General features: G+C 38.6%; 1 protein-coding gene across 30 annotated transcripts in view; it reads right to left on the bottom strand.

Annotated features, from left to right (window-relative positions):
- RBFOX2 (RNA binding fox-1 homolog 2) overlaps positions 1 to 17,553 on the bottom strand; it is a 295,158-nt gene that overhangs the window by 218,920 nt on the left and 58,685 nt on the right. For 6 of the 30 annotated variants that reach the window (XM_028827128.2, XM_028827135.2, XM_077948075.1 and 3 more), the window contains exon 1: positions 8,256 to 8,295. In XM_028827128.2, the coding sequence (XP_028682961.2) occupies positions 8,256 to 8,282 (27 nt within the window). In that variant the 5' untranslated portion in view covers positions 8,283 to 8,295. 30 annotated transcript variants of the gene reach the window in all.

Genomic DNA, 17,553 nt, shown 5'->3' with positions numbered 1-17,553 from the left:
AAGGAATATCATTCAGTTATAAAAAGGAATGAAGTACTGATATATGCTACAACATGGATAAACACTGAAAACACACAGTACTAAATGAAAGAAGCCAGACATAAAAGGTCACATATTATATGACTCCATTTCTATAAAATCTCCAGAATAGGTAAATTCATCAAAACAGAAAGCAGATTGGTGGCTCCCAGCAGCTGCAGGGAAGGGGAAAGAGAGGATGATTGCTTAATGGATACGGGATTCTTTTGAGGGTGATGTAAAAATGTGAGCTACATGGAGGTAGTGGTTGTACAGCACTGTGAATGTACTAAATGCCACAAATTGTTCACTTTTTTAAAAGGTTAATTTTATGTTACATGAATTTAACCTCCATTAACATTTTTTGGAAAAGCAATGCAGTATACACCACAGTACAAATGAAGACTTCCTGTTGTTGTTTGAATAAGTACTTACAGCTTGAGATAAAATCATCAGTGACTGCAATAAATATAGATTCAAAAAAGTGCTGTATCTCAATATATACTCTGGAAAACTGAAGATTCAAAGTGGTTCTAAGCAACGACACAGATACTGATGCAGTACAGCCTATACACATTTTTTCCCAAAAAGAAAAAATATTTCTAAATTACATAAATTAATACATATTCTAAGTAGATATTTGCCTATTTCCTTGACATCCCTAAAAGCTTAATAGGTTAGCCCTTCCTTTCAATGGAAAAACAGCATAAAGCCTTATATTCATGGTTTCCTCATATTCAGGCACATATAACACACACACATATATATATATATTTTTTAAGTCTGGAAGTATATATCCCAAAATGTTTACAGTGGTCATATGTCTTGGTGTTGAATTTGGATTTATGAGTGATATATGTCTTTGTGGGGGGAGGAGGTTTCTTATCTGTATTTTCTAACCGTTCAACAAATGAACATGTATTATTTTTACTTAACTCGAAAAAAATGGAGATAACAACAATACCTACCTCAGGGATGCTGTGAAGATTAAATGAAACAACAGACATAAAGCTCTTAACACAGAATTCAGCACAAGTACACAACAACTGTCAAGCAGTATGGATGGTATTGTTTCTGATTTTGTAAATACTCCTCAGGATTCAGGATGTATGTCTTAGTATCTAGGGCAAAAGCACTCATCTTAATCCAGGCCTGGATCACTTCAAGCTTAAATTACTCTAACAAGAGTCTCTTGGCTGGTCCAGCTAAGAGCTGGCCTCCATCCACCCCTGCCCAGCTTTCTTACCAGGGCCAGGGTTAACTACCTAAAACACCACTCATAACACTTCCATACTAATGGCCCTCCACTGTTTACATGATTAGGTTCCAAATATCCCAAGCCTTGCCCCACTTGGTTATTCTCTTTTTCCTTCTCATTTATTCCTTCAGCAAACATTTACTGAGGGACGTTTGTGTGTCTGGAACTTGGTAGGAATGCAAAGGAAAATAAGTTAGGGATTCTTTTCTCAAAGAACTCACAGTCTAGTAAGAGAAAGAGGCATGTAAACAAATACAATATGAACCATGTAATAAAATGTAAATGTATGGCCCAGAGAGAACAAGTGTACATGGTTGATAATCAAGTGAGAAAGGCATAAAGAAATTACAAACAGGAGAACTCACAGTAGGTAAGACTTGAATGGGGTTTGGAGGATGACCACAAATAGCTAATTTCCAGATAGAAACTTTACTTAATTTACTTCACACCTTGGCATATTCTCAAACATCAACTCGAGCAAAATTCAGCAAAATCCCACCTCCCTTCACAATGCAATCCTCTAACTCTTGCCCACTCTCTTTCAATTTGTGGGTCAAGATCCATTCATGACTTATAGAACCAATTTAAGAGGTCTCAACCACTACTGAAATAAAAGATTAGAGAATTAGAGCTGCAATTCTTAAACTTTTTTGATTTCAGAATACCTTAACACTTTTAAAAATTACCAAAGATTCCAAAGAGCTTTTGTTTATGTGGTTATAACTACTGAGATTTGCCTATTAGAAACTAAAACGGAATAATTTTAAAAATATGTTAATTAAGTACCAATAATAAACCACTATGCTAGTCTAAAAAATGTTATGAAAATGGTTTCGTTTGTAAACGAAACCAGTGAGAAGAGTGTCATTATTTTACATTTCTAAAAATATTTTTAACATCCAACTTAAACAGTGGTCCCCAATCTTTTTGGCACAGGGACTGGTTTCATGGAAGACAATTTTTCCATGGGGGGTGGGGTGGGGGTGGGGATGGTTTCAAGATGAAACTGTTCCACCTTAGGTCATCAGGCATTAGATGGAACAGGCAACCCAGATCCCTTGCATGTGCAGTTCACAGTAGGGTACGCGTTCTTATGAGAATCTAATGCCACCATTGATCTGATAGGAGGTGGCGCTCAGGCAGTGGTGCCTGCTGCTCACCTCCTGCCGTGTGGCCTGGCTCCTAATAGGCCACAAGCCGGTACTAGACTGTGGCCTGGGGATTGGAGATGGAATGGGAGATGGCTGGATTCTCATACTTGCTTCTGCATTCAATCTGTTTCAACATTATTCTGAAGTATATGAAAGGTGTTTGGCATTCCACGGATCTATATGTTGAAAAGGCAAGGTATTTTAATAGTCTTTTCACCTATCTCTAGATATGCTTCTTTAATAGTGTACCAAAGGTTAGTTGCAATGTAGCATGTGAAACCTTATCAATGAATTTTTTCATACTGTTAATATAAAAATTCACTGGTCTTGTACTTTGAATGGATTTTTTTGCCTATGTACAATTTTGCAACATTATGTATTGTTCATTTATAAAATACAAGTTCACTAAGTTAAAAAGATCTTCCAACTGTTGACACATCTCATTACAGAACATCAAAAAATTCACATTCACTAATATCACCACCAATCTCATCAGAAAAGTCTTTTAAGGATCAGAGCTATCAAGCTCATAGCCCAGGATACAAGTTTTCCAAAACTCTAGTTTTTGCTTGAAAGTTCAAATTTTATCATTGGCAACAAATATCAGTTTTCCTTGAAATGACAGGCTCGCTTCATTTTTTTTTTTTTTTTTTTAATTAAGACAGGGTCTTGCTCTGTTGCCCAGCCTGGAGTACAATGGCACAATCTCAGCTCACTGCAACCTCCACCTCCTGGGTTCAAGCAAGTCTCCCAACTCAACCTCCCAAGTAGCTGGGACTACAGACGCATGCCAACACGCCCGGCTAATTTTTGTATTTTTAGTAGAGACGAGGTTTCACCATGTTGGCCATGATGGTCTCGATCTCTTGACCTCGTGATCCCCCCGCCTCAGCCTCCCAAAGTGCTGGGATTGCAGGGGTGAGCCACTGCGCCTGGCCACCTTATTCATTTTTAATAAAACGCTGAATATCATAGTCTATCAGCTGTTCTTTCAAATAAAAATGGCATCCCATGAAAAAAGTTCAGCTGGCAACTCAATCACAGAAGCAGTTTTCCTTTAGATAACTGTCATACTTAGTATGCAGCAGAAGTGCTTTATTTGTATTACCCATTTTGTCACAGAGATTATTAAAAAGATTCATAATCAAGGATGGAGAATTAGTAATAGTAATAATTTTTACTACTTCAGCAAGAACACTCTGAAGTGAAACTGGCTTCTCCCCTTCCTTAACGGCAAGTGTCTGGTGGTGAAGAATATAATTATTCAGTCGTCATTCCATTCTTTGGTACAGGCAGTTTGTGGCATAATAAGCCCATGTCCTAGTTTTGGCCTGTCACAATAGCATGTGCAGTGAGATATGGGGAAAGCACAGTTGTTACAATCACACTGATCCATGTCTCTGGTAACCAACTAGTCTATGGCTGTGGAAAGCTAATTCATCTCTCAGCCTCAAATTCTTCCATTTTAAAATGAGAATACTACCTCATAGGATTGTTACAAGAATTGACATAATACATGCAACATAGCTTACACAGTGCCTGTTCTTTAATGGGGCAGCCCTGTTAACAATAACGATAAGAAACAATATCTTAGTTGTACGTAACACTTCACCACATATCAACACACAGGCAGTTCTGACAAGTACAGGACCACAGATGATGAGGGGACCCACAGAGATCATCTAATTCTAATTCAGCTACTTTCCTTGCACACTCCTTACCTTGCAACCATATTCACATAGCACAGACTGACCTTACAGATAAGAAAACCAACATACCACAAGGTTTTAAATGTCTTTCTCAAGGTTACAGAGCTAGTAAGAAGCAGAAATTGGTGTCAAGCACATCCTCCTACTCATAACAATTATTCCCTTTCGATTGATAAGGGAAACTCAGGTTCATTCCCTTGAGTTTCAAGTGACATGTCCAAGGTCACAAAAATGGGCCTGGAACCCAAGTCCTCTCATTTGGAGTTCTTCCAACCGTAACTTAGAAATCTGTCTAAATATATGATTCACTCTGTGCAATCACTGATAATTATCTACATCTGGATCTGAATGGAATAACAGACTAACAGACACAATTACGTGAATACTCATTATGACTAAATATGCCAATTGATAACCACCAACAAATCAGTCTGTGTTGTGATATTTCAATCTAAACTGGTGTTTCACTAAACTGAAGACTTCACAAGCTTTGGCATTTAAAAAAACAAAGATATGTCTTAATTAGCCTCAGAGTACAAAAGAAATACATTTCAAAGGATCATTCTGCAATTTCAAAAAAGTCCCTTTGAGATAGGCTATGTCTCTTTGAGACAGTCTATCTGAGTTGACTATCACAGTCCAAACTTAAATTAACAATTCTACCCAAAAACAGTCATTATAGACAAAATAAATTTTATTTTAATTGATAGATATTATTTCAATTTGGTTTTATAACGGTCTCTTCACTCACACTGCTATTGAACATGATGTTAAACCAGCTCTGTTGTTTATTAGAGGAACAACTTAGGACAAGTTACTCACCTTTCTGGGCCTCAATTTTATTTTCTGGTCTATAAAATATATGTGATCATGTCTACACCTTGCAAGGATGTTAAGTTTAGGAACAAGGTATACAAAGCACCTGAAAGTATACCTACCCCATAGAGAAAAACTATCACTGTAACAATTTTTATTATATGCTTTGAGTTCACAATACTGCCTATCCTTAAGTCCATTAAGATCTGAGTAAAACTGGACCTTTCTATTTCCTCCTGCTGCGGCTGCTTCCAATGCCCTGCTGGCCACAACTGCCAACTCTCTGACCTAGACTCTCTGCCACCTACTTCTAGTGTCCTCAGAGCAAGTCCCTGAACTTCCTTTTATTGTATTAATTCCCTCGTCAGAACGAAGATAATGCTCATTACTTATCAATTCAGTGATCTCCTGATAATTACCATGTAAATTCTTGCTTGGAACCAATCTAGAAGACTTTAAACAACTTCAAACCGACCGAGGTTTTTTTTCTTGATGCCAAGTTTTAAAAACCAGGAATTTCATTTTTTTAAACAAATGGTCAACTACTAAGAATTCATAAAAGGGCTGCCTCTGTGATATCTCATTATACTTTGATTCTTGTATCAACTCAATTATTCAACTCCTTTAGTTCTTCATCTTCTAGCCCTTAGATAATAGTCTCCATTAAGTAAAAGGCATTTTGCAGAAAGAGGTAGAGAAAACTATATATATATATATATTTGTAAAGCTTAGTTTTCTGCAAGTACAATTAAATACTCAAGATAGCTGGGAGAAGGGCAAGAAGAGCCCACAGAGATGAGATGGTACTGAGATTCCACTGGTGGCCCTTTCTAAGGGACTAGAACTACGCTACAGATTTATCAATGAAAGGTTGAAGGCAAGGGGAAAGGAAAAGCCATTAACATATGCAGGCACTGCAATGTGCTAGATAATTTATATACATTATTTCTGGATGTCATTTCCATTATCAGGTAAGGAGAGTGAGACTCAGAGATTAAATGACTGGATCAAGGCCAAATAGCTAGTAAACAGTAGAGCCAGAGCCATAATTATAACTGTTCTTTCTGTTACATGCTACACAGCAGTTTAGTCCAGAAAAGCATTTATCCCTAGGCCAAGAAATAGGGAAGGTAAGTGTATGATCATCTACACACTGGCTTAGCCAGACTGTTTCCCTTCCAGCAATGGGAAACATTGAGAGATAATTCATCTTTAACCTGTGGTTATCGCCCAATTATTCACACTCGTAGAAGAAAAGCAGTGCTTCTCAAATGTTAGCATGCAGACAGGTCACCAGGTATCTTGTTAAAATGTAGATTCTGATTCAGTAGGTCTAGGATGGCCTCTGAGATTCCTGCATCTACCAGGAAATGAAGCTTCTAGTGCTGGGGCCATACTGTAAACAGATTATACTCAATGGCTCCCAATCTTGACTGATCATTTGAATCACCTGGGAATAATTTAAAATCTACAGATCTCCCTCCTTGATTCAGTGGTGTCTGGAATGAGGTCCAGGTTGACTTCAACACAGTCATCCCTTGATGTCCATGGGGGACTGTTTTGAGGACCCCTCTCAGACACCGAAATCCACAGATGCTCAAGTCTCTGACGTATAATATAGCACAGTATTTACATATAACCTATGCATATCCTCCCGAAGCCTTTAAATCATCTCTATAATACCTAATACAGTGTAAATGCTATGTAAATAGCTGTTATTTAGTATTTTTATTTGTATTATTTTTATTGTTGCATTGTTATTTTTTTTCTGAATTATTTTCCATCTGTGGTTGGTTGAATCCACAGATGTGGACCCCACAGATATGACAGGCCAACTGTACAGAATAGGGACTACTGAGCTATACTATCTCTAGGCACATTCTACCTCAGAATTCTGTAATTCAAAGAAATATATAATTATTAACGACAATAACCACAGCAAGCACTGACTGAGAACACACCAAATGTCTAAGAGCTTTACATATTAGCTCACTTAGTCCTCGGACCACACTGTGAGGTTGGTACTTACAGCACTATCATTCCCATTTTACACACGAGGAAGTCGATGCACCAAGAGACTAACTTGTCCAAGGTCAGTGACTGAATTGCAGAAGAGGGGTTCAGACTTCAGCCAACCCCATTCCAAAGAGTCTGTGCCCTCAGACACACCATCTAAAGCTGCTTCCCACATTGCCCAATGGTAATGTCACTGATTTTAACAGATACACTGGAACAAATCAATCCAAATGGGTCACCCCATAAGATGTCGCCCTGGGAAGGCTATGTTCTTATTCCTCAGATGCTACCATCATTCAAAACACGGCACTGCTAAACTAAATATTTCAGGAGCCCTTCATCTGAACATGAAAATGCCTTCAGAGCCTAAACCCACGACTTGAAGCATCTTCAAACGGGGTAAAAGCTCACCACTTGAGCACAGATTTGACTTTTTGACAACATCACAAAATCAGGGAAAGCCAATTCAAAGAAACCTAGTATCTTTCAAAAACCTAGGTAGGTATTTTTAAAATACAAAATTCAGTGTTAGGTATTGAAAATGTTTTCCTCATCACTCATCTCTAAAGCCGATTCCGAATGTGAGTTCTTTATGTTTTGCGCAATGGTTGTTATCACCAGCCAAGGTGACTATTTTGAAGGGCAATACTCATTTGGATGCACAGGTTCTGTTATATTTGTTTAAAAAAAAAAAAAAGCAGCCTCTTAGTCATACCAAAAGAGACACATTTGCCCTTCACTATCAGCACAAACATGCATGTGTTCAGAATAACTGTCTTGAAGCATGCAGTTTTCCTTTCTGCTGAAAAAGCAACTGCTTTGATATTCTTTTCAGATTATTTTTAAGTGTGTTTTATTTATATACATCCATCCATATAAAAATAAATACCACCAGCAGGCATTAATGAAGCATTTAACTGCATGCAGCACCATAAAAGGTATTGTACAAAGGCAACTATACACTAAAATATGTGCACAAACACCCTCACATACAAGGGATAAAGGCACACACAAATACTTCAGGGATACAACTATAAAAAGATATTACATTTCTACATCCAGATGAGCTCCTTTGTTAAATAAATGTCTTTTTTCAACAAAGAAAATATTCTGCAAATTTAGAATGATTTCCAGAATTTTTTTAAATCAGGCATTAATGCAGATCAGCACAATTCCACACGACCAACCTCTCTGCTTGAACTGGACTCCCCACACCTTACTGAAGCCACAATTCCCCTGCACAAACTCCCACTCCACCACCCCCCACACACCCAACTCCCCACCAACCTCACAGGGGTTCCTGGGCTGGTCCATGGAATCTGATGACATCACTCTCTCTTCCTTCCTGGAATTCTAAACCCTGCTGCTCTCTCCTTGCACACAGCTACCATCTCCATGGCAACCTCACCTCCTCCTGCTTCCCTATTGGCTTCATGGAGCAGGATACACAAAAAGGTTTTCCGTTCTCCCCACACCACCCGCCCCAAAAAGACGATGCTTTCAACAGGAACCTGAGCTAAATTTAGCTACTTGGGATTCAGAGTCCTATGACTAAGAAAACATACAGAAATGTCCTCCTTCCAACATTGTATCCTCCCCTCAACCCCACCCAAAAGTGGCTGCTTCACCTCCTCCTCTCTGGCCCCCAACCCAAAAGCAAGTAGTGATATCTGCTGAGCATTAAAAACAACCAAGCCACCTGCCTCACATACAAGGTATGCAGAGAGAAAATTCTCATATTCACCTCCTCCCAAAAGGAGAATTTTTAAAAAGAGAACAAAAAACTATGCAAAAAAACAGTTGAGCCATTTCAGCTGAACATCACAGTGTTCTGCTATTTCTTTCCGTCCTAAGCCAAGGATTGGGAACTCCACGCCTCAAGGCAGAAAAGTCTTTAACCTCTTAGAAGACAGAATTCTCCTGCTATTTGCTTGATATGACTTCCTCCATCATAGGAGGGATAAACGCGGAGGAGAATTAGGTAGAAAGACTGCACACTTCAGTGATTAAACACACTAAGCCTGGAAGCACAAATACTGGGTACAACTTTCCATCCAACAGACTGACCTACTATGTAAACTTAACAAATTCTCACATACCTCATCTAAAAAGCAGCTCCTACACAGGGATATTATAAGAATTACTGACAAAATTAATGTAAATTAGTTTAGGTCCCTGTGCCAAAGGGACTGAATCAAGAGTAAGTTGGCATTATTAGTAGTAAAATTCCTGTGGATATTAATAGATGCTAATAATCCCCAGAGGAAGAACACAAACTTTTAGAAAATTATCCTTTCATAATCATAGATATACCATAAAATACACATAACTTCTTGAGCCATAGGCAGTTCCTATAAAGGTTTCTACTTCTGGTAAAAATCCAACTCTACTCACCTCATACGCCAGCCAATTTGTGACTACTATTTTCTTTGCTTAATCCAAACTCTAATTTTGAAATTGTTACTCCTCACTCTCCCTAAATAATGACTAAATATGGACCAGGGCTTCATTCTCTGGCTCAGATACCCACTTCACAGTCTAGAGAAGTAATTCCTTCTCAGAACCATATTCGATAGCTGAGCACTGAATCAATGCAGTGGCTACGTCCTATACGACGCTGAAGGACAAAGCATCAATTGTGACCAAGTAGTAAGGGCTCCAAGCAGGTCAGAGCCTTGTAGTAGGAAAGGAAGAAAAGGAATGGATACAAATAAGGCACACCCAGGAAAATTATATTTTCAGTTTGCAAGGCAGAGACCCAGCTCCAGGGCACCAACTCTCCAGAAAAAAAAAAAAAAAAAGACATGAAAGGAGAATAATTTAGTGTAATAACAGTCATCTACCCCAAAGAAAACTTAAACAATTTAGAACAATTAGAGAAGTCAAAAGAGTCAGATGCCTCTAGTTAACACACAGGCATCTAGAAAAAGCTTTACAACTGTTGTGGAAAACAGCAAAGGATGAAGTACATGCTAACAACTGAAATCCATACTGCAGTGCAGGGTAGCGGGCAATATGACTAGCCCACCTCTGAGATATCTGTTTTCTTATTTCGCTCCTTGTTGATTCAAACAAGCCATTCCTTGTGTGAAAGCATTCCTATGGACACAATGGTTCCACAGGCTAAGTATTAAGTATGATAAGCACTATTCTGAAGGACCTTAACACTCTTAAAAACAGTCACCTTATTCTACAAAGGGGAGACTAAAGCAGTTTCTGAGATTGCCCATCAAATCAATTACTAAACTTGACTTATTATGAAGAAATCTATCAGCAATGGCCTAGACTAAGTGGAATGTTGCAAAACAAAGCTCCATTTATCTACTCTTTCACTCAAACGTGCATTAAGGGCACTTACTATGTGCCAAGAGTCTTATATGTGTCAACGCTATTTCACAAAAATAAAAACACCAACACTAGTATATATTCTTTTTGTTGCTGTCACTGTTGTTGTTGTTGTCACAACAGAGTCTCACTCTGTTGCTCAGGCTGGAGTCCAGTCATACCATCTCGGTTCACTGCAACCTCCGCCTCCCGGATTCAAGCAATTCTCCTGCCTCAGCCTTCCAAGTAGCTGGGATTACAGGTGAGCACCACCACGCCTGGCTAATTTTTGTAGTTTTAGTAGAGACAGGGTTCCACCATGTTGGCCAGGCTGGTCTCGAACTCCTGCCCGCCTTGGCCTTCCAAAGTGCCAGGATTACAGGTGTGAGCCACTACACCTTGCCTAGTATACATTCTTACTCCACTTTGCAAACACAGACACAGAGTTCCAGTGATGTCAAGGTGACCATGGTTATATACTCATTATTTCATTTTTTTAAAAAAGCCAGGATTCTAACCCAGATTTGTTTGGATTCCAAAGCCTAAGCATTTTTCCACTTAGCTTCCTGTTTTCAGATAGTGAGGGTTGGAAAAAACTCTAGAAATCATCTTATATCTGTGTTCTCTTATGCCATCAATAAAGTATAGGACAGTTGACATCAAGGTCAAAGTCATACTTTTTATGTATTACTAACAGTATTAAACTCTAAGTAGGCACTCAATACTTATTAATTTATTATTCTAATCCTATTATTCTAAACTTCTAGACAAATGGCAATGATTCTACTCAGATCTTTTTAAATTAACATTGGCTTGAGAAATTACATGCTGAAATGAAATGACAAAACTTCAGATAACATTCTGGAATTAATTTCACAATATTTGAGATGAAAAAAATTATCACGGTCATAATGCCTATACTGGCCCAGTCATAATGTCATAATACCTACACAGTCTCATTTGTTGGTTTTAATCCACAAACCCTAATGCAGTCAGGATCTATACATTAGATTTATGATTTCTACATTCTACATATAGAACCAGAGCATTTCTCCAGGGATTCCACTAAAATTAAATCAGCTGATTAGAGGACCATGCTAAAGAGGCCAAGGTCACGTGTCTGCTACCCATGTGAACCAGTTAGCATCACTCTCTCCTACAGCCACAACATACACCCTGTTGTAAACATACATCCTTGGTTTTACTCTGAAATTAAGGCAAATAATCACCTTTTCTGGGGGAAAAAAATGTATCTACTAATGTCAAATATTATAATCAGATTTTATTCTTCAGAAAAGTTATTGTCTTTCAAATAATATTTTCAATCATCCATTCTTTCTTTCAATACTTACTTACTCAATACTTACCACACACCAGTCGATAATCTCAAAAGGCTGGCGCCAAAGGACAAATAAATAGAGCTATGTGTGATATTCAATATAGCGAAGGTGTATATAGGTATGGTGACAGTACACAGAAGGAAAGGCTACCTCTAGAAGATGTCATGGAGAATGAGCAGGAGTTCATTTATGTAAATGAGGAAGGTAAGAGCATTCCACGGAGGGAGAACAAAGATTTACAAAGGGATGGTCATAAGACAACATAACAAACTTGAACTTTCAAGAATTTTACTAAGGCCAGGTTGAGAACTGAGAGATACAACCAGCTAAGAGAAGGCAAGACAACATCTTTCAGATTTTCTACCTAACCCAAATTAGGTTTTCCTAAAATGCCTTACTTTGAGTTAGATTTCCAGAGTAAAAGGGAAAAAAAATGTAATATCATGGAGATTTGTTCTCCTCATAGTCTCCATGATAAGAATAACAGCCAAAATGAGGTACATCCTTCTGAAAATGAAGCTGTTAGTGGCTGAGACCCTCAAAGAAGAGGTTCTTTTGTCTGCAGAGCAAAACCCAAATTTGCTGCCCTATGAGGTAGAATGAAAATTTCCTTATTCTTCTCAGAGAAATTAGTTTACAAAGTGGTCAGTGAAGCTTACTCATCAATTCTCCTTTCCTGTGGCTGTCTGAAACTCAGCATGTTGAATAGTTGACAAGCAAATTTACATTAACTTTAAAAAGCACCTTCATCCCCACATAAAACCCCAACACACAAACACAAAAACGTACGTGCACACTCACATCCTACAAGCTCGACAGGAAAAGGATCAGTGTATGTATGAGGGGAAAGCTATCTATCAGCTGTAGCAATCACAGAACACAAGTAGAAGAAAGTAAACTTTTTACTGAAGCAATTATATATAGAGAAATAGGCAAAAATCCTAAGTGCATAACTCAATGAATGTTCACAAAGTGACTGTCCCCCCGCCCCCTGCCATGTAACTAACACCTAGGCCAAGAAATAGGACATTACCAGCACTACAGAAGCCCATCCTGTGCCTTTGCAAAGTCACTCCCACCAGCCCACAATGACTTTATTTAACACCATAAATCCACTCTGCCTGTTTTGAAGTTTATATTAATGGAATCACATATTATGCATTCTTTTGTGTTGGCTTCTTTCACTCCACATTATATTTGTAAAACTGATCCATTTGTTGACTGTATTCCATCTTATAAATATATCATAATTTACTGAAAAATATTTCAGTAATGTTGAAAGGCCTCTGCGCCATTTCCAGCTTGGGGCTATTCCTAAAAATTCTTGTACATGTCTTTCAGTGCACACATGTACACATTTCGACTGGGTATGCCCTGGAGTGGAACGACTGGTTATAGCCTGTTGCCCAGGCTGGAGTGTAGTGGTGCAATCATAGCTCACTGCAGCCTTGAAATCCTGAGCTCAAGCAATCCTCCTGCCTCAGACTCTGGAGTAGTTGGAACAACAGACACATGGTATTATGCTCAGTCAACTTTAAAAAAAAAATTGTAGAGACAAGGTCTTACTATGTTGTTGCCCAGGTTGGTCTTAAAGTCCTGGTCTAAAGCAATCCTCCTGCCTCAGCCTCCCTCCCAAGTAGCTAGGAATACAGGTGTGCACCACCACATCTAGCTTTACTTTCTTAATGGTGTCTTTTAATGAACAGATAATTCCTAAGTTTAATGTAGTGAAATTATCATTTTTTCCTTTATAGTCAGCATGTATATCCAGTTCAAGTAAAGAATATCATGAAAACATTCTCCTATGTTTTCTTTTAGAAACTTTCATAAAGTAGCATTTGAAATGTGAATTTTCCTATAATTCGAGCACTTTGGGAGGCTGTGCCACTGCACTCTAGCCTGGGCAATAGAGCGAGACCTTGTCTCAAAACAAAAAATTTTTTAAAAGTCCTACAAAAAAAAAAAATGCACAATGAAGTTTTCTTCCACCTAATAGGTCAAACAACTGAATCTATGAATTAAGCAAGATTACATTAAATTAAACTCCACAAGCTTTTATCAAGTACCTCGTATGTACCCAGGACTGTTAGGTGCTACAAGAGATGAAAATGATAAGAGATGTTCCCCAACCTAAGTGAATACTAACCTTAGCTAATAGCATGACATCAAATATCAATTGTGTCGAGTGTTTAAATAAAACTGAGAATTCTGACATTGGAGCCCAAAAATAATACATAACCCTCCACCATCCTCAGCTATCCAAGCTGATTGTCACTTCAACAAAGAACAGGAGGACAAAGGCATTTCCTTATTACTGCTACTGTTTCTAATACACACATCTAAAATCCACCCCATTTACCACTTTTCTTAAGAGTACAAGAAAGATCTTAAAAATGTAAGTTATAAGTCCAGCATCTTCTAGTCCAACTACTTAAAAGAAACAGCAGAATCCAGAAATAATACAATTTTTCCCAGAATAAAAAAAATCTAGGTCATTCTAGCTAGAGAACAGTGGGGCAGGAAAGGAAAAACATGTATATGTATACACATATGCTTTCACACACCCACACAACCCTAAACTTTTTCTTAAGTGTTTTCCAATTTTCTTGTCCACAATTACTTATCCCCTTCTTCCTGATCTTAAGAGAGAAAGGTTACAAAAAAAAAAAACAAAAAAGCCAAACTTAAAAAGAGTCCCAGTAGGTTAGAGATCAAATATATTTATGGCCTTTTTTAATGAAAGACAAATTTAGGGAAGGTCGATTCAGGATGAAAAGTTGAAAGGGTTAGTTAAGGGAAGGGATAGTCATTCAACCAATTTAGATGAGCAACAAGTTTTTAAAGTAAACAGAGTCATCGAGTTTTGTCTATTCTCCTATTCTATCATAAGCCTCAAAATAGAATTCTGCACCTCTCTTAAACATGCAGAACAGGAGGGGAAAGAAGCAGTCTGCTAATTTTACAGGTCAAGGTAAACCAGATGCTTCACAGACTGGGCTTCTAAGTCTTAAGCACATTTTCTGAATTAAAGCAAGACTCTATCAGTAGAGCTTAAGAGAAGATCTTGAGCTAAGGTAGTAAACAAGAAGAAAAGAAGCTCATGGAATTGAAACTCTTTTATCAGGAAAGTGTTCAAAGTCAATCCTCTGATGCAAAACAATAGGCAAAGCCTTGACCTAAGGATTAAACTGTTCAACAGGAACCATAATTTCCCGTGGCATTCACTCATTCAACAAACTTTCATAAATGTACACCTACTATGGTCCCATAATGCTAGGCACCATGAATACAGTGTGGAAAACAGACATAGTCCTTTCTCTCATGAAGCTCAGTAGAACTGGGGAAAAAGACATTATACCATTATAAGTAAATAAATATTTAGCGACAAACGATGAGAATTTAAGAAAAAACAATGTAAGGAGTCTTCAGAGTGATCCCAACTGAAGATATCTTGTTGCTTCACCCCATCAATTCCTGCGATTTTCCTCCAACATCTACTACTGTCTCCACCAGCAATCTATCCCCACATTCTGAATGCTGTCTCTGCTCAAGCAAATCAGCAAGATTTCATGGTACGGCTTGAATTCAGCACTGCAAACGGTGCCTCCTGCACATGGCACTGAAGAGTACTTGACAAGTGCACATCCCAAAGACAGCAAAGAGCTGTAAAGTGAAGTGGGGTCTCAAGAGCCCCTCATACACCCTCCTTGCACAGTGCCCTAGAAGATAAAAAGAGGTACCTGTCTGCCTCTAGATCAGAACTTCTGCTTTTCTGCCAATTCAAAAGCAGTTGTTGTACAACTGCATAAGAATCTACAATTACCCCAAATAAAAATTTCCATTAAAAAAAAAAAAAAAGAAAAGCAGCTTTTATGGTCGAGCACAATGGCTCACGCCTGTAATCCCAGCACTTTGGGAGGCCAAGACGGGTGGATCACTTGAGGCCAAGAGTTTGAGACCAGCCTGGCAACATGGTAAAACCCAGTCTCTACTAAAAACACAAAAATTAGTCAGGCACGGTGATGTGTGCCTCTGTAGTCTCAACTACTTGGGAGGCTGAGGCACAAGAATCTCTCGAACTCAGGTGGTGGAGGCTGCAGTGAGCCGAGATCGCGCGCGCCACTGCACTCCAGCTTGGGCAAAAGAGGGAAACCTCGTCTCAAAAAAATAAAAGCAGCTTTTAGAGCCTTGAGGTCTCTCTATAAACACGACAAAATGGTTTGCCTCCTTCCTCTCTCCAGCATCAGCTCTTTATATATCAGAGGCAGGAAGTTAGTATGCTTAAAATGGGACAAGGATGACAATAAAAATAAGTTTAAAGTGATAATAAAAATAAGTTTACAGTGATTTTTTAAAAATCTTTTTACCACATTACCCTTAGAAAGGAGTTTCTTTCTGAGAAGGATTTGGGACTTATATATAACTCAGAATGTGGAAGAATATGTATCACCTTTAGGCCCAGAATACAATGGGTTGAGCCTGTCTCTCTGATACATGGCTAGCTGGGTGACACTGCACATGTGCAGTTTTCTCACCTGCAAAATGGACTTGAGGTCATTTATCCTAGAGTTCTGATCAACTAAATGAGATAACATGAGTCTGGTACCTGGCAAATAAGAGCCACCTGAAAAACAAACAACATCTTACCTACCTTCTCTTCTTTACACCTATTCAAATGGGGGATTTTTAAAAATCATAGTGAGAAAAATCATATTGGTGAATTGAGAACATAATTCTCCACTGGTTGCAATGCTATGTTGCTAAGACTCACTCAAGAAGGGTGACCATGTGACTTGTCTTATGCTATCCCAATTTCAAATACTCTGACATATTATTCCTACTAGCATCAAAAACATCCCAAAAAATCAAATATTTCTGCAACCAAACTCTATCTCCCAGACATCCTCGCTACCTAGAAGCAGCACTAAAATTTTTCATCAGAGGATATATTGTACATTTGGCTCAAGAAACATGTGGCTGGGCATGGTGGCTCATGCCTGAAATCTCAGCACTTTGGGAGGCTGAGGCAGGAGGACTGCTCAAGGTCAAGAGCTTAAGACCACAGTGGGCAATATAGCGAGACCCATCTCAAAAAAAAAAAAAGAAAGAAAAAAAAAACACTCTTCAACTAACCAGGCATGCTGGTATGTACCTGTAGTCCCAGCTACTTTGGAGACTGAGGTAGGAGGATCGCTTGAGCCCAAGAGCTTGGGGCTGCAGTGAGCCATGATTGCACCACTGTAGTCCAGCCTGGGCAACAGAGTGAGACCCTATCTAAAAAAAAAAAAAAAAAAAAGGAAGAAGAAGAAGGAGAGGAAGAAATGTGATCATGGTGCTTACAAGAGGACAAAAGGGACACTGAAAGTATGAAGAGGTCAAGACAACAAAGCAATGCTGCTAAGAGCTTCATGCCAACACAGTATATTTTTACATAGTCTATCCTAATAAGCTCACATTTATGCAACAACATCAGCACAACAGCTAAGTGGATTAGAATAAAATTGCAAAGACCTAAATGGACCCCTGGGATGGCAGAGTTTCTGTAATCATCAGCTAAATCCAAAAAACTAACAGTTGATACCAAGCATACCCTCAGTCTAACCAGGCAACTGAAAGAGAAGCAAAATAGAAAATCAAGTATATATATAAAGTATATCCCTGGTGGAATCTAGAGGGCACAAAAGAACAATTCATAGTGCCTGCAGCTGAGTGTCACCAAAAAAAATCCTCTTTTAAGCTGTGCAGAGTGCCTGATATACTGCAGTAGCTGGGAAAACGGCCACATTCAAGCCCACGTCAGAGCACACCAGGTATGCTCCCTTGGCAACAATACTACATGGGATGCGGGTGCAAAACACCTTCCTACTTCCTTTGAGTTTAAAGTCACTGTCACACTCACCCTTTGGCACACAGCCAGACAG

This window comes from Macaca mulatta, chromosome 10 (genome assembly GCF_049350105.2).
Source record: "Macaca mulatta isolate MMU2019108-1 chromosome 10, T2T-MMU8v2.0, whole genome shotgun sequence".
Lineage (NCBI taxonomy): Eukaryota > Metazoa > Chordata > Mammalia > Primates > Cercopithecidae > Macaca > Macaca mulatta.
This window is presented reverse-complemented; position numbering and strand designations above follow the sequence as displayed.